At 35.8% G+C, this 23,164-nt stretch overlaps 1 protein-coding gene across 2 annotated transcripts in view; it reads left to right on the plus strand.

Moving 5' to 3' along the window:
• LOC111153762 (glutamate ionotropic receptor AMPA type subunit 2) overlaps positions 1-23,164 on the plus strand; it is a 151,709-nt gene that overhangs the window by 68,452 nt on the left and 60,093 nt on the right. For both annotated transcript variants that reach the window (XM_022512987.1, XM_022512997.1), the window contains exons 3-4: positions 7,285-7,524; positions 19,675-19,871. In XM_022512987.1, the coding sequence (XP_022368695.1) occupies positions 7,285-7,524; positions 19,675-19,871 (437 nt within the window). The remainder of the gene's footprint in view (positions 1-7,284; positions 7,525-19,674; positions 19,872-23,164) is intronic.

Raw genomic sequence — 23,164 nt, forward strand, 5'->3', positions numbered from 1 at the left:
CAAATATTTCAGGGTTTGTTTTCTCATAGTAATGATTATGGTGTTTTGGGTTTTGTTTGTTTGTTTTCCTATTATGGGAACTAAGAGACTAAATTTCATGGGTAATTTTAATGAACACTAGTTATTTTGCAGTATGATAGTGAATGATGAAAATACTGTCCTAACATAATTCTCCCAGTATCAACAGAAATGAAATTTCATTGTTGGAAGCTCTTTTATATCTTTGTTATCCAGTTGGTTCGTATCCCATTCGTTTAACAAATAAGTAATGGTGTACTTGTGAAAATTCCTGAATTGGGTATTGAAGAGAATACAAAATGCTCTGGTTGGATTTTCTGTCATTAGCACATTCATTTTATGATTTCTATTTCCCCCAACATTTCTTTCTATATTATCTAGTCTAAACTTTAAACCATTCCTCCCAGTTAGGCAGGAGAGGAATTAATATCCTTACTGAGTAGACAAGAAAACAGGCTCAGGTTCAGTGGCTCCACCTACCAGATGACCAGCGAAGGATGAAACTGGCCTTCCAATTCAGGTATCCTTATTTTGCTCTCACACTGAACTCTGATCTCAAGGAGGTCCCAAATCACCCTCCCTCCCCACACACATACCCAAGCTCACTCAAACATACTGTACTTCATACTGTACTCCCATGAGGGAGGGACTCATAATCAGAAAGTCATATTCAGTTGATGGTATGCAGGACAGCCTTCATGGAAGAATTGGTATTTTAATAAGTAACATTTGTCAAGTGCCGGCTGTGTGCCGAGTAGTGAGATAACAGCACTTCATTCTCTGTTCTCAGTAAGCTCAGAGTTCAAGGGCAAAGCCAAGCAGTTATAACTCAGGCTAACATGCAAAAATTCAGAGTGCTTTAGAATCACATGTAGGAGAGGCATGTAACTCAGACCACAGAGAGCAGGTAACACCTGAGCACTATTACGTATATTATTCTCTAAGCAGTGGGGAGACATCGATGGATTTTAAGTAGGAGCCTTATATCTGCCATGATAAGAAAGAGATTTATGATAAAAGGGGATATTTGCGAAAGTCCTGCAGCAATCCAGCCAATAAATGTTTGAGGACCATGTGAAGGCAATGCCAGGGGAGCTGGAGAGGACAGATTTGAGAGTCAAAGGGGGCAGTATTGGTGACAATTTAGTATGCTGGGGATTAAGGAAAGGAAAAGATCTAGAGGGATCCTCATATTCAGAAAAGAAGGGTTTTATTTTAACACATGAACGCTTGCCTTATAGAATTGGTGAATTTGATGCTAAAGAAAAAAGACAAATACAATCTTGATGCATGATTAATAAATAGTTATTATCAACATTGATTAGAACATGGAATATAATAAGTAAGGGGGTCACAAGAGGCTTATATGGAACTTACTAGTTACCAAAACTGTTGCAGCTCATTTTTTCCTTTTCTTTTTTTTTTTTTTTTTTTTTATATTTTTTTTTTTTTTTTTACAGAGAGAGAGATACAGTGAGGGAGTGGGAGATGGAGAAGGAGACTCCCTGCTGAACAGGGAGCCTGATGTGGGGCTCAATCCCAGGACCCTGGGATCATGACCTGAGCCGAAGGCAGATACTTAATGAGTGAGCCTCCCAGGCGCCCCTCTTTTCTTTTCTTTCTCTCTCTTTTTTTAAAGATTTTATTTATTTGTTTGAGAGAGAGAGAGAGAGAGAGACCACAAGCAGGGGTGGGGGGACGGGGACAAGGGAGAAGGGAATGAATGAAGTAGAATAAAACAGAGACAGTTATAAATATCATGAACAGAAAAAAGAAGAGTAACGAAATAATTATTCTGAAATCTAGAAGACCAATGATTACAAGAGTTATGGTGCCACGAGCAGAAAGGGGAAAAAAAATCAACACAAATAAATGATTTATAGGATAAAATTTTCAGGATTTCCCTCCTGTTTTTATGGGTGTAGATAGGGAACTAGACATTTTTCCAGTGGGTGATATTGGAGGGTGAGAGATTGGAGCTAAGCTAGCAATTCCAGCTAACATGCACAATATCGACCCTGTTTGCTGTGGCAGTTTCTAAGCTTAAAACCAAGCTCATCACACTGAATGATGACAGTATGTATTTGTTCAGTAAATAAATAGACAAATGGAGACAACTGAGGTGCCAATGAAGTTGTGGGAAGCATGCATAAAAAGTTGAATTTGACCTTGTTAAAAGGAATGTGGCCCCTAAGAGACAAGCTACAAAAAGAGGAGAAAAAACAATCAGAAAACGGACCCTTGGAGAATGCCTTTTTAATTTGGGATATGGGGGGAAAAATAAAAAAGGTAAGTGAGTGAAAGGTAATTAGAGGGAGAGGAAAAGTACCAAGAGGGTATTGTTTTACATTGGCAGCAACGCAGAGAAGGGATTGGAGGAGACCAAGACTAATAACAGGAGAGAGAGAGAGAGAAAGAGAGAGAGAGAGAGAGAGAGATGAGGAAGCAAGTTTTTGATTAATAAATTCAGAGAGGCTAAGAAAGCTTGATCTGAGAAAAAGATGATTGGCTTTAATGAGTAGGAGATCATTACTGACAAATGATAGGGAAATTTCAATAGTAAATTCAGGGTCAAAATTTGCAAGAGGTTAATGTTAGAAGTTTAGTGATGAGAGAAGAGATATTTTCAGTGGGTTCCAGATTTTCAAGTGAGGACTGCTTGGTGATACAGCTTTTATCAGACTTTGCACAAGCTGCAAAGGGGCTGTCACCATTCCTGCTTATGAAGCAGCCAATGCTATTTCATTGAAGTGAATGGCAATTTAGTATAAAAAAAAGTAAAACAAAAAATAAATCATGCCCTGTTCTTTTTCTGCCTTTCTACTAAATAACCATGCAAGGTTCTCCAGACTCTGTCGAGTATGCTACATTAGCAGCACCAATGAGAAGAAAGATAGGAGGTGGATGCACCATCAGCATTGTTATTGGCTTATATCATCTGGGCTATAATAAAAAGTGGAATAATCAGCAAGTTACTTACACCCAGGAGATGATAATTTCTGCTGTTTTGACCTAAAGTGTCTTTTAAAAGGACTTCCCTTTGCTGAGCTTCTCAAAGTTGATGTTTAATATTTTATTAAAGTAGAACTCAGTAAGAGCATCTTTACCTACCTTTTGCAATCAGTTTTGAGTCTTAAGACATGAATGAAATTCTAATACTAATCGGCATAATCATTTAGAAAGTTGTAAAAGTGTTTCATAAGGTGATTGTACGGGGCATGGAACTGGAGGTGAAACTGATCATTTCTGTTCCTTTCTCTGCTTCTGAAGATGACGTAGGAAAAGAATGAATATATGTGGGGTGCTGTTATTATCTAACTAATTTTAGGAAGCTACTTTTGGAATTATTCCACCGCTTGTGACAAATTATTAGACATTCTCAGTGATAATAAATCTTTTGTTTTTGAAGATGGATATAAGTTAGGGAAATGGCTTTAAAATTTGGAGGGATAGCTGGGAAATAAAGTTGAGATCACAATGAGAAATTTAATTTCTAATCAAGTGAAGAGTAATTTCAAGGCACTGCACCTAAGATTCTTGTGTGTTATGTCAACAGGGCCAAGTATTTGTGGTATATTGGGGGAAGCATCAGTGTTAGAATGCAAAAATACTTGGGTATTTAGGGGATGAAAGGTTACAAGTGTAGCACTAAGTTTTTTGTTTTTATTTTGTTTTGTTTTATCTTGAGATGATTGCTGCAAACTGGATAAGCAAAATACCTCAGCTCAGATCAGCATTCTGATTGATTCCTAGTTGTAAATCTCAATGATCTCCTCATCATGTTTGGGGACAGAGACAGGGACTGACCTAAGGTAAAGAGAGGGAGGTGAGCAGTGTTGTAGAAATGACTGTTAATGGGGGGCGCCTGGGTGGCTCAGTGGGTTAATAAGCCTCTGCCTTCGGCTCGGGTCATGATCTCAGGGTCCTGGGATCGAGCCCCGCATCTGGCTCTCTGCTCAGCAGGGAGCCTGCTTCCCTCTCTCTCTCTCTGCCTGCCTCTCTGCCTACTTGTGATCTCTCTCTCTGTCAAATAAATAAATAAAATATTAAAAAAAAAAGAAATGAATGTTAATGGTATATAGAAAAAGGACATTAAGAGAGAAATATATAGAAAAAAGGAAGATACAAATAGACAATTGAATATTTACCATGAAAAGATAAAAGAGGGTTTGGAAGGACCAGGGATAGACAGGAAAGAAAAGCCATTGTTACAAAATTATGCTCATTGGAGAATTAGCTGAATTTCCTGAAAAAAAGTGCCTTTGGAATCAGGTGAATTATAATTTCTTGTGAAGTCTTGTACTGCTTGTGCCTGTTGTTGGGCCAAAGCCAAGTGTTTCCAGATGGCCACAATAACCAGGAGGCCCCTTGACAACTCACTTCAGAGTCTAAAACAAATGGAAAATGAAAGGTATGGCTCCTTATTATGATTGTCTAGGCATTCAAACAGGAGCGTCCTTTATCAAGCATTCTGCTGATGCCATGGCTGCTGTTCCCATCACAGAAGCTATTTCACTTACAATGAGAAGAAGAGGTCTCATTAATAAATCATATCACCTGATATTCCTATAGTATTTAGATGACATGCCAACACTTCACCGGAAAATGGAATAAAATAGACCCAGAGAGAATTTTATAGCAATTCCCCCCTTTTTATATGTCATATGGAATCATCAGTTTCTGAACAAACTTGAGATTTAAGATGTACATGTCAGTACACATATATCCATGTATAAAATAAGAAATCACCACAGAATTTGCCTGGAAGGGTTTTAATAATGAAAGGTTTTTCTTTTTTTTTCCACTCATGTGAAGAATGAGCCCAGGCCAACACATTAAAGTTATTTTCAACTTCTCTACTCAGACAAGGACCAATGAACATAAGTAAAGGGCAGAAACCTCATCTCTATTATATGTTCAAGTTTGAAATGAATGTAAAGGAGTATATTCAGTTTCCTGAGATATATTAGACTACTCTGCAGAAGATTGGTAATAAAGGCGGAAGATGCCAATTGGTACATTACACAGATAAAACCTAGAAATCCTAGAAAACTTATGTTAGAAAGACAGAAGTGGGTTGAAGATTAGTAAATATATAAAGGAAAACAGGAATATTTGATAAATAAAAACCACTCAAAGAAATAGTCAGTCTTGCTTTCCTTTCCTTGCATGTCATTTAATACTTGCTAAAAATCATTGCCTATTATTTATTGATTGTCTGGAATTGGTTATTAGAATCTGTATGTATTGTAGCAATGTTCTTATTCATGAAGCAAATCTATTTTTCTACAGATATTCTATTTTTGAAAGGAAATAGAATGAAATGGAATTGCATTAGTTTTATCCTTTAAATGGGATTAATTAGTTTGAAAGGCTGCTTGGTATTATGCTCTGTCTTGTTGGATTATGTTACTGGATAGCTTATTTTCATTTCCTTGGATTGAAATGACCCTTGAGATTTAAGAAAATATCAGCTATTTAATCGTTTAAAGCTATGTGGTTGACCTGAATTGGTGATCTTAAGCATTATGGCATGTGTGGTTTCTATAGGGCACTTCAGAGGAATCAGTCTTAGACAAAGTAACTATTACTTCTCAGATATTTTCAGATTTGTGTTTCAAAAAATTATTCTGGCTTTATTGTAGAGAACTGAACTAAAGGGGAATATTGGATGAAGGAAGAAATTTGGGCAGGAATTCCAATAATCCATGTGGGAAAACAGTATTACCCATTAATTAAAAGCATGGACTTTGATTCCAGATGCCTAGGTTTGAACACAGCATCTTTCACTTACTAGCTGTGTGACTTGGGGCAAATCACTTAATCTTGTGTTTCAATTTTCCTATCAAAATCCCTATTTGGGAATAATAATAGTTCCTGCCTCAAAGGTGATCACGAGAAATAAATGAGTTAACGTGCCATAGAACATGCCAGTCACAAGGCAAGTACAACGTAAGAATAAGTTGTTAATGAACTTGGATGATTGAGATGGAGCTACAAACAAGTGGACCACATTTGAATATATTTAGGTATTAGGATAAACAATAATTAGTGATTGACTACGAGGGAGAAGGTCAGAGGAGGTATTGTCATATGCCATTCAGTGTATATCATTAGAGGGTAAGGGATTTTGGAGCGATACGGACTTTCAAATAAAATATTACCTTTTTTTTAAGGATTATGGCCTTAAATCAGAATATTTGGTAATGTTCTTTGTTTAGTATGGGTAAGGGAAGTCCATGAGAAAGATTAAAATTCGGGTTTCTGAACTCCATTTAATTGCTACTTGACTGAGAGATCCAAGGTTAGAGGTCTCTTTCTGGTGATATATCTCTTTGTGTATGTTGTGAGTCTTGCATTTGGTTTTTCTTAAAGAACTTTGGGTCAGCATTAGAACCCTTCATAAGCCCTCTGACCTTCTAGTATGAAGCATCATTAACACAATAAATCCTTTTAAAGAATCAGATTTTAGGGGCTGCCTGGGTGGCTCAGTGACTTAAGCCTCTGCCTTCAGCTCAGGTCATGATCTCAGGGTCCTGGGATTGAGTCCCACATCGAGCTCTCCGCTAGGCAGGGAGCCTGCTTTCTCCTCTCTCTCTCTCTCTCTACTTGTGATCTCTCTCTGTCAAATAAATAAAATCTTTAAAAAAAAAGAATCAGATTTTAGAGGGAATGAGATGTTATGAATGTGTATAAATGCTGGGTAACTGTAGTTGGTTCTTCATATAATTAATGATTGTTACTTACACTTTTTTTTAGAGATTTATTTATTTATTTATTTATTTGAAAGAGAGACAGAGTGTACATGTGTGAGTGTGGGGAGGGACAGAAGGAGAGAATCCTCCATCTCCATTGAACATGGAGACCACACTGGAGCTCCATCTCAAGACCCTGAGATCATGACCTCAGCCAAAACCAAGAGTTCGTAGCTCAACCAAACTGAGCCACCCAGGAGCCCCTACATTTTTTTTTTTTTCAATGTGGCTATCCTAAAATACTTTTCTACTTACATGGTTTGTTTAAAAAAAATAATGTATCTATTTTCTTGTAGCCAAAATTACTTTTTAATGCTTTATAATTCTTTGAATTCCTCCAAGAGAGAGCTAAGTAAATAAGTGCTCAGACAGGATGGATCATTGATATAAATTCTGTATTTTTCCATTTTGATTATTTTCTGTTTCATATAAAAGAGCATTAAGTTTTAAGCAAATCTACGTTACGGTATGCCAATTTCAGTGATTTATCCTTTCTATTTTTCCTATTCAGTCTGCTCCCAGTTTTCAAGAGGAGTCTATGCTATTTTTGGATTTTATGACAAGAAGTCTGTAAATACCATCACATCATTTTGTGGAACGCTCCATGTCTCCTTCATCACTCCCAGCTTCCCAACAGATGGCACACATCCATTTGTCATTCAGATGAGACCTGACCTCAAAGGAGCACTTCTTAGCTTGATTGAATACTATCAATGGGACAAGTTTGCATATCTCTATGACAGTGACAGAGGTAAGTGACAATATCCCTATGTCTTTGTAATGGGTCAGATTAAATGCCTACACTTGACACTTATAAGAGATGTTATGGAGCAACACAGGCCAGGTGTGTTAAAGTCCAGGGGTCACTTGATTTGATTTTTCTGTGTAAATGAATAATGCAATTTGAAAATTGGGAAACGTATTTAGAGTTAAAAAAAAAAAGTTGTGAATGTTCATTTTAAAAATAAAGATTCTGTCAACCCAATACCCAGATGATCAGTTGTAATGTAAATAGTACCTTCTGAGATTCGGAGTCAAGATACTATTAGTCGAAGGTCACTGAAGTGACTGCCTTGAAAGTTGGTCAAAGTGAAACTGAATGGATATTTAAATAAGGACTTCTAGAGAAATTTGTAGCAATTAAATATTTTCACATGCAGAAGTTTTATGAGAAAGGTATGACCGTTATTAACCTTGCTTTAAAATGACATCCCTGAATCTCAGAGAAGTTAAAGGACTTGCTCATGTTCCGTTTGAGCAGCAGTACAATTTGACCCAGGTCTTCTGACAGCAGACCCATGAATTTTCGTAATTCTAGGTTTATGATAAAATGTTATTGATTATCATACTAATTGGATAGAATCTTGGCTCATTATGCTAAAGTTGTATTTTCAGGGGGAGTTACTTCCTTCGTGTTTTCCACATCTCTTGTTGCAAAGTTTATTATTAGCAGATCTGCTTGATGTATGTGTCATAGAATCCCGGATGTTCCTTTTAAAAGTTTTATTTATTGATTGATTGATTTGAGTATAGTTGATACACAACGTCACAGTAGTTTCAGGTGTACAACATAGTGATTTCAACAACTCTGTACCTTGTGCTTTGCTCACCACAAGTGTAGCTCCCATCTGTCGCCATACAACACTATGACAATACTACTGACTACATTCTTTTATTCCCAAGACCTATTCATATCATAACTGGAAGTCTGTAAATCCGACTCCCCCTCACCCATTTGCCCAATACCTCACCCTTCTCCCCTCTGGCAGCCAGCAGTTTGTTCTCTGTATTCTCTGTTTTCTGTATTTTATAGTTTGTCTTCTGTATGTATAGGTCTGGTTCTGCTTTTTTAAAATAGAGTCTGATTCTGTTTGTTTATTCATTTGCTTTGTTTTTTAGGTTCCACATATGAGTGAAATCATATGGTATTTGTCTTTATCTTTCTGTCTCACTTTCTCCTCCTGTCTCTCTCCTTCTGTCATAATAACCCTTAGATCCACCCATGTTGTAACAAGTGGCAGGATCTCATCCTTTTTTATGGCTGAATGATAGTCCATTGTATATATACCACATCTTACTTATCCATTCACCTATTAGTCAAGACTTGGGCTGTTTCCATATCTTGGTTACTGTAAATAAATCTGCAATACACATAGGGGTGCATAGATCTTTTCAAATTAGTGTTTTCATTTTCTTTAGAATCTTGGATGTTCTTAAATATTTCTGGGTCCAAGATTTGGCTTCAGTGGGTGTACTTTCTAAAGCTGAAGGAACATTTTGTGCCTGTTTGCATATGTATTTTTCTAAAGACAGTACCCATAATCAAACTCAAAAAGATTAAGAACCGCCATTGTACGAGTACCCAAGTACCAGATTGGGCTTCCTTCAGCAGCTTGCTTCCTGGAGTATTTAAAGGTTCCAATGAAACCCAGAAGCCTGTTTCAACCAAGATAGGGCACCTTGTTAACCCACAAGGGCAGACAAGAAGAGAGCCAGCCGTCAGTCAATTCACCATTGATTAGTCTGTAGTCATTTGCTGCAGCAATCCCATCTGGAGTGCTCAAGCTAGGTGTCTCATTCTCTGCCTTGTCCTCCAAGTCCTTGGAATGAGAACACTTGGTGGAAAAGCCTGTCAGCACTCTACAAACTGAAAAAACGTTGCTATGTCAACAACTTCTCCCCCCTGCTTTGGGAAGGGAGAGCTTTGCTATTCCTATGAGGAATGAAAAATTAAAACAGAACCATTTAAAGAAAATATGGATTGTAATGTGCTGGATGATTCTGAAGCATACTTCCTATTACTGTGATAAAAGGCTTACAAAACTGACCTTATTCATAGGTTTTCCTTCTGCTCTCTGCTATGTCCTTTAGAACTCTTGCATTAATAAGACTAGTCTAAAATCTGGAGTATGCTGAATGTTTCTTTCACCCTTGTACTCTGTTGGCAGTGATTTCTACCAGGGAAATATATTTTATCTCTGGACGCTCTTTTTCATTGTCTTCGCTCCAGACCAGGCCACCACCACATGTTCCTTCTCTTCCCTCTCCATTTCCACACTTGTTTCTCTTTTGGGCGCCTGGGTAGCTCATTTGGCTAAGTGACTGCCTTTGGCTCATGTCATGATCCCAGAGTCCCAGGATTGAGTCCCGCACTGGGCTCCCTGCTCAGTGGGGAGGCAGCTTCTCCCTCTGACCCTACCTCCTCTTGTGCTCTCTCTCGCTCTCTCTCTCATTCACTCTCTCTCAAATAAATAGAATCTTTAAAAAAAAACAACAACAAAAACTTCTCATTAAAATGAAGGTAAAATTGAAAATCCCTAACATGGCTCTCAAGTCTGGTTCCTGCCAATTTATGCTACTGTCCTGCTCACTTACTAAACTAAATCCATCTAACTAATCTTCTTTCACAGTGTCCAGATACACCAAACCAAACTCTTTCACCTCAAATATCTGGACACACCTCTGGTTCTTTCTCCCCCTTCACAGTTCAGCTTACAGAGCATTTCCACAGAGCTTCATTTCATACTGTTCTTCTCTCACGAAGAAGTCTCCTCTTTTCCTAAGTAGGGCTTATCACAATTTATAATTAATATTCATATCTGTTCTTTCACTCAAGAACTGCTATTGAGCTCCCACTATGCTCGAGGAACAGTTTTAGACACAAGGCCTAGCATTTTGTCTTTTATTTGTGCCCTGGATGTAAAGCCCCAGGAAGGCAATGTTTAGGCAATACCCATTACACTGGGGGTCCAGTTCCTTACTGTACACACAGAACTTAAGATGATTCTGGAACAGAGCTGATATTGAATAAATAGTATTAATGAGTTAAGCTTCTGTGTATTTTAAATTTGAGATTTGAGAACCTGAATCTCACTGGCTAAATTGAAGGATCAGAAGATGATTCTGTTTGACAAAGCTGAAGGTGGCATTTTTACTGTGGGGGTTGTTGGGGTCCGTTATCAAAGGAACGAGACTGAGACAAAGTGAAAGTTAGGCAAAGCGTTATTCTATACCAAGCATTAGAAGTTAGACTGACCGGCCAGGGGAACAAGACTAAGACAAAGTGAAAGTTATGTAGAGCTTTATTCTATGCCAAGTATTAGAAGTCAGACAGACAGGCCAGGGCCGCCTCCGAAGAGAGCGACCCCCTCCCGATCTCACAGGCTGGTTTTATAGGGCATAACTGAAGACCCAAGGTACGTGGCTTCTATTGTTAAGGCGCTTACTCCCGGAATCGACACCTGGAACTGATACCAGGAACTACTGGGGCGTTTATTCCCAGAATGAAGTCCGTGGATGTAAACAACAATATGGCTACCTAGGCAATATGGAGTTGTTCTGGCTAAGCAGGCCCTAATAGTTAAACAGGTTTTAACATTAAATTGGCCCTAACAGGGGTATGCTTCACCCTCACTGTGACTCCCTCTAGGTGAACCTTGACTTTTGAGAAAAGTCATATAGACAACAGAGGCCATAAACAGAAAGAGAGAAACTCTCATATTTGGAGAGAGATACTGAGGACAAGCTCTGGGAGACAATCAGGTGAAGAAAGATGAGTTCAGGAACTTGTGAAAAGAACATGAAACATTTTGAAGTGATTTTATAACTACATAATTTGGAAATATTAAATGAAACTGAAGTGATGAGATAATCTCATCATTAAATTTTACAAATTGATTTGAGTTTAAGTTCATCTTTTGAGAGAAGAATATTAGAGTTACAGTATTATATGTTACAGTGAAGTATTATATGTTAAAGCCAAAAATGGCCTTATGGACACATTTCCAAGGTATTATAAAATGGTTGCTCCTGTTTTAATATGAACAGTGTTGTGCTGAATCTGAAACTCTTCAGAGGTAAGTGTATGAGACTCAAAATAGCAAAAAACTTCATTTTACATAGTGTTTTACTTGGATTAAAGAATGGGATTTTGCTATCCAGTTTTTTTCTTATTACTGTCCTAGTTTTTATAGCTTTGCCATCATATTACATTTTGAAAAGTTCATTTGTGCATTTATTGTATGACTGGCTTTCTTTTCTTTAGCTGCTAACCTCATACCCTTCAAGGAAGCACCTCCTTATTTAGTGTTATGTGATTATGAGCATGCATCTTTGTTCCCTTTATCCCTGCTATGCATGCTTTAAAAATAGATTCCATGATTTCATCTCTGTGTGTCTCTACATGCTTCAATTTTAAACAATTTGGTCTGTCCTTGATGTGGCACTCTCTCTACTTCTTGGATTATAAGGTTTTTTTTTTTTTTCAACTTAAAAAATATTTTAATTTCAGTTAGTTAACACACATTGTTATATTAGTTTTGGGTGTACAATAAAGTGATTCAACACTTCCATACAACACCCAGTGCTCATCACAACAAATGCAGTCCTCAATCCCTGTCACCTCTTTCACCCATCCTCCCAATCACTTACCCCCTGGTAGCCATCTTCTCTATAGTTAAGAGTTTGATTCTTGCTTTCTCTCTCTCTTTCTCTTATTTTTTTCCATTTGCTTGTTTATTTTGTTTTCTTAAATTCCACATGTGAGTGAAATCATATGGTATTTGTCTTTGTCCAACTGACTTATTTTGCTTAGCATTATACACTCCAGCTCCATCTGTGTTGTTGCAAATGGCAAGACTTCATTCTTTGTGTATATAGAACACATCTTCTTTATCAGTTCATCAATTGATAGACCCTTGGGCTGTGTCCATGTCTTAGTTGTTGCAAATAATGCTGCTATAAACGTAAGGGTTCATGTATCCCTTTGAATTTTTTTTTTATTATTATTTGGGTAAATACACAGCAATACAATTGCCAGATCATAAGGTTATTTTTAACTTTTCTAGGAACCTTCATCCAATTTTCTACAGTGGCTGTACCAGTTTGTATTACCAACAATTCGTGAGGGTTCCTTTTTTGCCACATCCTTTCCAACACCTGTTGTTCCTTGATTTTAGTCATTCTGACAGGTGTGAGGTGATATCTCATTGTAATTTTGACTTGCATTTCCCTGATGATCAGTGATGATGAGGATCTAGTCATGTGTCTATTGGCTATCTGAATGTGTTCGTTGGAAAAATGTCTGTTCATGTCTTCTGCACATTTTTAATTGGATCATTTGTTTTTTTTGGATGTTGAGTTTTATAAGTTCTTTATGTATTTTGGATACTAATCTTTTATCAGATGTATCATTTGTAAATATCTTCTCCCATTCTGTACGTTGCCTTTTAGTTTTGTTGATTGATTCCTTCATCATGCAGAAATGTTTTATTTTGATGTAGTCCCAATAGTTTATTTTTTATTTTGTTTCCCTTGATTCAGGAGACACATCTAGAAAGAAGTTGCTATGGCCAAGGTCAAAGAAATTACTACTTCCTATCCAAATTCTAGGATTTGTATGGTTTCAGGTCTTACATTTTTATCTTCAATCCATTTTGAATTTATTTTTGTGTAGGGTGTGAGAAAGTGGTCCAGTTTCATTCTTTTCTCTGCTTCTGTCTGGTCTTCCCAACACCATTTGTTGAAGAGACTGTCTGTTTCCCATTGGATATTCTTTCCTGCTTTGTCGAAGACTAATTGACTATATAATTGTGAATTTATTTCTGGATTTTCTGTTCTGTTCCATTGATCTATGTGTCTGTTTTGTGCCAGGACCATACTGTTTTTGTTTGTTTGTTTGTTTGTTTGTTTTTTTAAGATTCCATTCATTCATCTGACAGACAGAGATCACAAGTAGGCAGAGAGACGGGCAGAGAAAGAGGTGGAAGCAGGCTCCCCGCTGAGCAGAGAGCCCAATGTGGGGCTCGATCCAAGATCCCTGGGACCATGACCCGAGCCAAAGGCAGAGGCCCCAACCCACTGAGCCACCCAGACACCCCAGGACCATACTGTTTTGATCACTTGAGCTTTGTAATGTAACTTGAAGTCCGGAATTGTGATGCCTCCAGCTTTGCATTTCTTTTTTAAGATTGCTTTGGCTATTTGGGATCTTTTGTGTCTCCATACAAATTTATGATTATTTGTTATAGTTTTGTGAAGAATGCTCTTGGTATTTTAGTAAGGATTGCATTAAGTGTATAGATTGCTTTGGAGAGTATAAACATTTTAACAATATTTGTTCTTCCAATCCATGAGCATGGAATGTCTCCATTTCTTTCTGTCATCTTCAATTCCTTTCATCAGTGTTTTATAGTTTACAGGTCTTTCACCACTTTGATTAGGTTTATTCCTAGGTATCTTATTATTTTGGGTGCAACTGTAAATGAGTTGTTTTTTTTTTTTTAAGTTTCTCTTTCTGCTGCTTCATTATTGGTGTATAGAAATGCAAGAGATTTCTGTACATTGATTTTATATCCTGCAACTTTACTGAATTTGTGTATGAGTTCAAGCAGTTTTCTGATGCAGTCTTTTTAGTCTTCTATATACAGTATCATGTCATCTCCAAATAGTGAAAGTTTTACTTCTTCCTTACCAATTTGGTATCTCTTTTTGTTGTCTGATTCTTGTGACTAGGACTCCAGTACAATGCTGAATAAAAGTGGTGAGAGTAGACACGCATGTCTTATTTCTGACATTAGGGGAAAAGGTTTCAGTTTTTCCCCATTAAAGTTAATGTTAACTGTGGGTTTTTCATAGATGGCCTTTATTATGTTGAGATATATTCCCTCTGAATCTACTTTGTTCAGGGTTTTTATTATGTCTGGGTATTGTACTTTGTCAAATGTTTTTTTCTTTTCCTGCATATTTTGAATTGTTCAAATGTTTCTTATCCTTTCTTTTATGATGTGATGTATTATATTGACTGATTTGTGAATATTGAGCCACCCTTGCAACTCAGAAATAAATCCTACTTGATTGTGGTGAGTGATCTTTTAAAAATGTATAAATGAATTCAGTTTTGTAGTATTTTTGAGAATATTCATCAGGAATATTGTCCTGTAGTTCTCTTTTTTAGTCGTGTCTTTATCTGGTTTGGGTATCAGGGTAATTCTGGCCTCATAAAATGAATTTGGAAGTTTTCCTTCTTTTTCTATTTTTTGAATAGTTTCATAAGACTACATATTAACTATTCTTTAAATATTTGGTAGATTTCACCTGTGAAATCTAGGTGAAGAGTTATGTGGTCCTGGACTTTGGTGTGTTGGGAGTTACTTGATTACTGACTCAGTTTCTTTGCTGGTTATTGGTCTGTTCAAATTTTCTATTTCTTCCTATTTAAGTTTTGGTAGTTTATACGTTTCTAAGAATTTATCCATTTTTTTCTAGGTTGTCCAATCTGTTGGTATACAGGGTTTTTTTTTTTTTTCAATTTTTAATAATATTTTCTGAGTGTAAAATAAAATATAATGGCTTTTTAAAAGATATTTTATTTATTATCCATTTGAGAGAGAGAGAGAGAGAAAGCACACAAGCCATGGGAAGGGACAGAAGGACAGAGGAGAAATAGGCTCCCTGCTGAGCAGGGAACCTGATGTGTGTCTTAATCCCAGGACTGGGGCATTATGACCTGAACTGAAGGCAGACCCTTAACCAATATTAATTCTAAATCACTGGTGCCACCTTCTAGTGAAAACAGCATTTATTAGTTATAAAGTTTTTTCCCCCCATCATTACTAGAAATAATGTCTTCTGATAGAACAATATAATATTCCAGAAACTACCTACAGAAACAAATCTACAGGGGTGCCTGGGCTCAGTGGGTTGAGCGGCCAACTCAACTAATATATTAATATTAATATAATTCAAATATCCTGATACAGTATGGATACTAGAGTAGAACAATTACTACTTACTAATAACTTGAAGTAAACTAGTATTTTTAAAGAAGTCCCACTGTTCATGCAAGTTTATAGTCTGGTTAAGAGATGGAGGTATTTATGAAGATAATTTTATGCTAGTTTGTGTGGAAAGGAAAGAGTAATTGTCTCAGGTAATATTGTTTCCCCTAATTAGAATGTGGTACTAAGAGACCAAGAAATGAATTCGTGTTAGGTTTGAAGAGGTTAATTTCACCTCAATAGTTGTAACATGTATTTTCAGTGATTTTTAAAATGATCTGTTAATTTTAAACTAACCAGAATTAACACAAAAGTCTTAGTTGTGAGGAAGACACAGATCAAGTTAGGAGCCTAAGAGGTCTGTTACTATTACTGAAAAAACAAGTCTAAGAATATGGATTACTAAGCATGGGACAGCAATCTCTTTAAATCATGAGTCAGACTTTTAATGGACTGTGAGTTACTTCTGGCTGTTCCTTGATGATTTAATATTATTCATTGTCTTCTGATGACACTAAATTAATCAAATCTGATATTGCACCACTTGAGCTATTTAGCTTCTTAGTGGATGTAATGTTTTTAGGCTTCATAGGTTACAAAACATTAATTCTGAGAGTTTGAACAAGAGAAAATCCACACCAACTGTGAGTTACTTTTGACACATAGAATGAATTCGTTGAAAATTCAACTATTTTTTTAAATGCCTTCTTATTAATATATTACATTATATCATCTTCATATATATTACATTATATCATCTTCCTTTTTTTTAACAGGATGAACTGCCAATGTTAGGTATAGAAATATCACTTGATTAAACTGATTTACAAATCATTATTTGTATCTAAAATTTCTTGTAATATATATTGAAAGATGTGATAGAATATCAAGAACATCACCACTTGAAATTTTAATATGTGGTCAACTTCATAATTAAATAAAAACAAAAAATAATTTCTGCTTAGAATAAAGGAATTGCAGTGTTATATGATAAGACGTGGATAGCATATGGAAGATCATTCATAGATATAATGTTTTTAAGGAGGTAACAAGGAATTATTAGTTGCATAAAGATTAAAATTTGTGAAAAAGTAGGACCTAGATAGTGAAAGAGGTTTAGAAAATTAGCTATTTTTCCTACTCGGGAAAGAAGACTGGATAGATTTAATAACTGTTTTCAAGCACTTTGAGAGCTCTTGAATTGATCATGATGGCCAGCTGTATGTTCTATCTTCACTGATGATGAAAAACAGGAAGAGGGTTTGAATTATACCATAGAATGATTTATTTATAAGTAGTGGATGGAAATCACAGGTGATCCATGAAGTTTTTAAAAGAAATTTTATCATTAATAGATTTTTTTTTTTTTTTTACAATGGAAAGCGGTCTCTTGTTTAAGTTATTCTTTGAGAAATTCCTGTGTTTCCTGTTTTTGGTACATGACTGGACAGAAGAAACAATTATTGTTGTTTTGTCAAAAAAAAAAAGCACACAAATTCCCTTTAAGTTCAGTTTATGGCTCAACTTCCCAATTTGAAATAAAAATAAATTATTTTCAATTTTCACAATGAAATGTTTTAAATAAAAAATAGAATAGTATGAAGATCCCCAAGGACTCTTAACTCAGCTTTGTTTTTTTTAAAGAATTTATTTTTTTATTTGACAGATAGAGGTCACAAGTAGGCAGAGAGGCAGGCAGAGAGAGAGAGAGAGAGAGAGAGAGAGAGGAGGAAGCAGGCTCCCTGCTGAGCAGAGAGCCTGATGTGGGGCTCAATCCCAGGACCCTGGGATCATGACCTGACCCGAAGGCAGAGGCTTTAACCCACTGAGCCACCCAGATGCCCCATTAACTCAGCTTTGTTAATGACAAATGTACAAGGAATTCTTGTATTATTATCTATATCCCTGTCCTTCACAATTGTTTTGAAACAAATACCTGCCATCATGTAATTTCATCTGTACATATTTCAGTTTGTATTTTGAAATAACCACAATGTCATTATCATATGCAGGCAGGTTTACAGTAATTCATTAATATCATCATCTATTTTTCCCCACAGTTTATTTGAATCAAGATAAAAATGAGGTATTTATCCCCCAATTGGTTGATATATTTCTTAAGTCTTTAATAACATATGTAGAGTTTCAATTTGATGATTGCAACACTCTGATATTTAGCATATTACTCTGCCACATATTCCTTATAAATCGGTAGCTAGAGCTAGAAGTCTGGCAAGATTCATGTTCATTTTTTGGCAGGAATACTCCATAGATGATGTTAAATATTCCTATTTAGAGACAGGTAACTTTTGCATTTTAGCAGCAGTTAATGATTTATTAATTCACTATGTGTTAAAAGATGGTTGTAATTCTGAATCTATATTCCTTCATCATTTGTCATTTGTCAGCTGGACAAATGAGGTTTTCCAAAAAAGGAAAAGCTGTCTTAACTAATTATTACCCTGAGTATAGGTCATAAAGGAGGGGTAGGAAAATGCTTGTTTCTTTTCCTTTATTTACCAATTTCAAAATAATAACTCAGCTCCTAGTATTCTTCAAAGGCAACCAGATATTTATATGTATTTAAATATCACTGATTCAGTTTCTTTGCTGGCTATCAGTCTGTTCAAGTTTTCTATTTCTTGCTGTTTCAGTTTTGGTAGTTTATAATTTTAGGTATTCATAATAATTCATGGGTTTAAAATATGTTATATATTTAAGTCTTTTGCAGTTATTTTTCCTATTGATATCTAAATTGCCTCAAATTTACTTGCTCTTCATCACATTGACTCCTGAGTCTTTTGACACAACTCTGATAGTTTTGGAGAGCTTCCCTGCATTTTGTATCACAAGATGTTCTAAGCTAATCTTATATACTCTTGGTCAGTATTGAATCAATACAATTTTTAATGCTGTTTCCAGGTTCAATAGGTTTTTTTTTTTTTTTACAATGCACATATTTTTGCCATAGTAAGTAGGTTGAAAATAAAGTGTAGTACGTGAATAAAATTTATAGAATAGTGTGATCATATTAGGAAAATCCCACATTTTATGGCTAAAAAGAAATCAGCATTCTTCTGAGAAAGATGTAGGACTTTCTGGAATCAGAAAGATGATGTGATGAGTCCTGCATTCTTTTTGGAGCCCAGATTTTGTGTTGTTCATTAAGCTATTAATAGAAATGATGAATTTAGGTTGGCTGTGAAGACAAGAAGTGATGTGGAAGACAAGTTTATGTACTGCTTTTCCTAGTGCTTTTCCAAGTTTATGTACTGCTTTTCCTAGTGAAGATTTAACTTTAGGGAATAATTCCCCAATTATTTTCCTTCTCAGTCCTATGTATGAAGTAATATATTTTTATTAAAAATACAAAGAAATTTTCTAAGTCATATGATGTTATAAGCAAAGTTACTGATAAATAGTAAACAGGTCTTACATTTGAAAAGTTAAGTAAATGTAACAAATCTGAGCTAGAAAACTAACTGCTACCATCTGGTTAATAGGTGAACATTTTAATCTCTATGGGATCAGTCCCAATAACAAAAACATGATGTGACAGAAGGCTGAGGAAAACAACGGCTGACTGGAAGACAAGAGGAGGAAATATAACAGCCTCATTGAGATCATTGGCTCGTATGCTCACAGAGACTCATGTAGATTTGTCTCCCTGAAAATGTTTGCAACATTTTCATTTAACATCCTCTTGAGGATGTTAATATGAAATGATAGGTTGTCATATGTAAAGAAACAGTCTTTCCCATTCTGTAAGAGAAAGAAATGTGTGTCATGTCTTTGGATCTCACATTAACCAAAGGTATCACAGACATTACTCTTTGGTAATATCTGAAAGAAACAGCTGAAAGAGCTGAAAGAAGGGGAGACTATCCCCCCGAAATATGGTTCTTTCCATCAGAACAATAGCATATAGATAAAAGAGTTTTTGATGTGAAGCGGAAATAATTCAATGTCGATAGAGATCCTCACTGTAGCTTTTTAGAGGAGTCAACATCCCCTCAGTTGCACAAAAATATCATACTTAAAAATATATTTGCTGTCAATTTCACAATGTAATTCTGAGTTATCCAAGTATCTTTTACGGTCATCATTTTTCTTTGCCTTCCTAGGCTTATCAACACTGCAAGCTGTACTGGATTCTGCTGCGGAAAAGAAATGGCAAGTGACTGCTATCAACGTGGGAAACATTAACAATGACAAGAAAGATGAGACATACCGATCACTTTTTCAAGATCTGGAGTTAAAAAAGGAACGGCGTGTAATCCTGGACTGTGAACGGGATAAAGTAAACGACATCGTAGACCAGGTTGGCTACTCTGTTTTCTAATGGCACCAAATATAGAATGTGCGTGTGGTGTCAGCATTTGCAGCCAGTATTCGTGTGGGTGCTGAACAGCAGTTTTTCCTTTATGGTTTATGTAGGATGAAGCAAAGGTCATCAGTTAAATTACCTCTGGTTTCAGTTAGCAATATCAGATGGTCTTCAATCATGCTGACACACCATACTAATCATTAACTATATTCAATATGTAGCTACTGAGTCTTATGTTCTATATGATAAGCATTGCCCTAAAGTTTGATATTTTTAGTTGGAAATTTAAAATTGTTGAACATTTTAGAGGTAAAGAAATGGCCACTAATTAAGTGAAAATAAGGCTGGGGTTCTAAGAGAGAAGTGAGTAGTGTATGGCAAAACATGGAGAACATCAAATATTAGAGCACAGTATGGAACATTGAGCCTATGTTGTCTGAACGCATCTGTGTTCAGAGAAAGCCTGTATTTATTTTTCCAAGATTTTTGTTTCCTCCTGCGAGGTGGGCTTTGTGTCACTATAAAACTATTAATCTATGAAATTAAAATATGTAGGAGAGACATATTCAGTCTGTGTTTGCTGTTTGAGAAGTTTATTGGACATAAGGATGTTTTATCTGTGCTTACCATACCACTTTGATTCCATTTAAGGTCTCTTAGGATAGGACAGCTATTCAGTAATATCCTAATGATAAAAATAAGATCCACTATATTAAATGTAGGGTAAATGACCAGGGATGTTGGTGAAGCAGCATCATGATTTACTAAGTTAAGATCTGTTTCACTGGGTATCTGCTTCTTTTCCCAACTGATAAATGTGTGTGTGTGTGTGTGTGTGTGTGTGTGTGTGTGTGTGTGTGTAGTGGCTGCTAGTTCCTTGGAATAATATAGGATTGGAAGAAAAATGTGCAGTTAAGTATGCATTTCTTGGCCCTTCTAGGTTTTGAGTAAAAAATTAATTCACCATTTGTATAACACAAAGCATTTTGGAAACATAAATGTTGATGTAGCTTTAATTGATATGTAATAATACAGGCCCTAAGACATACAAAATGAATCTCACATAAAATATTAAATAACTGGATAAACTAACTTGTTATGAGAAAGAGCTAAATGTTTTATGCCAGAGAGGTGAACATTTCAGTGAAAAAGTCTTAATTCTTGTCTCAGGAGATGAAGTTAGGGCTGTTTTAACCTGAAGGTCTCTTGTTCAAATGTGATCCTCAGCAACTCATTTGAATTTCATAGGAGATTCTCATTAAAACTGAATTTTAATAATAGTCATTAGTCTTTTTTTTAAAGAATTTATGTATTCATGGATCATCATAATTAATGTTGGTGAAAGTCTACATGAAAATAATTATTTCCAAAACTAGAAGACAGAAACTATAGGAGAATTTGGGAATATATGGAATGTAACATGTTGAAACAAATATATGATGATTAAATGTTCATATGGACATCCATTCAAAAGGTACAGAGACTTTGCTCATGTTTATTGTATTTTCATAAGACACTCTTGAATTATTAAATGAGTGTGTACAGTGGTTGGTTGCATCATTCAGCAAACATTAACTGCAGACATCCTCTGTGTCTAGAATGAAATGTGCAAAGACAGGGAATAGTAATAGCTGTACTCCATTAACCCATGGTTTAGAGAGGAAGGCAAATTTTACATGTCACACTGTAGTTCTACAAGTTAGAAAGCAATGTGGTCTAAGAGGAGGAGGAAGAACCTATCTTTAACAGGGAAAGGAGGATCTATGGAGGGTTCACACACTGGCAGCATTTGTCTGGCTTGTTTTCATTCATTTACTCATTCAGTAAATTTCCTTGGGTGTCTAATATTGCCAGACAATCACTGTGGTAGATCCAAGAAAGTAATGTTAAATAAAACAGGCAACCCCATTAAGGTAAATATTTATGATATATTTACAGAAATTAATATGCAACTATATGGTGGTATATATGAATGAAGAGAACAGGATGTTATGAAAAAAATTACCAAAAAATTTAGATTAGGAGATCATGGAAGACCTTCAAGGAATAGAGTGACCCAAGCAAAAAGTGGGATTGAACTACATTTAAAGAAAAAGAAACAGTATTTACTTATTCACTCTATAAATACTTATAAGAGAACAGAGGTGATGAAATTTTACTGTTATAATAGCTTAAAGTTAGAAAGAGAACCAATCTTTCTTGATTATGAAAATTTTATCATCCATTAAAACCTTAGAGTTACATATTTCTGATTTTGATTGGGTGGAAAAGGGACTCAGCCATTAGAAACATTTAGAAATCAATATAAGTTTACTATTGTTAGTGCAGTGTTAATTACTATTATAAACAAAAATATGATGGCATGGTCAACATGAATTCCTATGTAGAGGCAGAGCTAGTGAATTTTCATACCCCCCCCCATTTCAGTGAACGCTCTACTCAACTACTGGTAGCACCATTTATAAGATTTGTGTTGTTGTTGTTTGCTTGTTTGTTTGTTTTTAATTCCCAGAAGGAAGGCATGCATGATTCTGAAAGTAGAGTGAACAATAAACAGAACCAGCAGATGTCAGTAGGAAGTATGAAGGACAAAATCAATTAAATTCAAGTGATGCTAATTAATATATTTTTCATGCAGAAGGACATCTTTTCTTTGCAATTTTCCTTTCAATACAGAGGGTTCATTTTCTTGGAAAAAGTGATTTAGCTGTATAACATAAAAATAGGTTAGAAAATGATACAAGCCCTAACTCTCTTCCAAATAGCTATCACTTAGCATCAAAGGGGCATTTGGTGGAATCTTTCCTAAGATTTTCCCTGGTTCTTTAACTAAATGCATTGCTTCAGAGTACCTGACTTTGTCTGGGATAAGAGAAGGTCAAGGAAATCCTTTCCCAGGAGGTAACATTGGGCTCAGATTCCTTGTGCCTGAAGCATTGATAAGACAAATGATATGGTGGTTGAGACTGCTTTCCAAGCAAGGAAGCAGAATATGTGAAGTCCTGAGGTGATGGAAAGAAGCCTTTTCGTATACAAAAATACTTAAAAGGAGGGCCAATGAGAGTGGAAAAAGAGGGCCTGGAAAAGCTTGCAAGATTACTGAACTTTGCAGCATAAATTAAGGATTTTGCTTATTATGCTAGAAGCAATGGGAAGTCACCAAAACTGTGTCATCAGGGAAATGAGCTAATGGTTTGAATGTTTCTCTGCAGCCCTGGCATTTCCTGCTTTCTTTTAGTGTGAAATTTTCTTAAAAATAAGAGCTACATTTGAATATCTAAGTACTA

Source organism: Enhydra lutris, unplaced genomic scaffold, assembly GCF_002288905.1.
Source record: "Enhydra lutris kenyoni isolate GAN:26980312 unplaced genomic scaffold, ASM228890v2 scaffoldscaffold3, whole genome shotgun sequence".
NCBI lineage: Eukaryota > Metazoa > Chordata > Mammalia > Carnivora > Mustelidae > Enhydra > Enhydra lutris.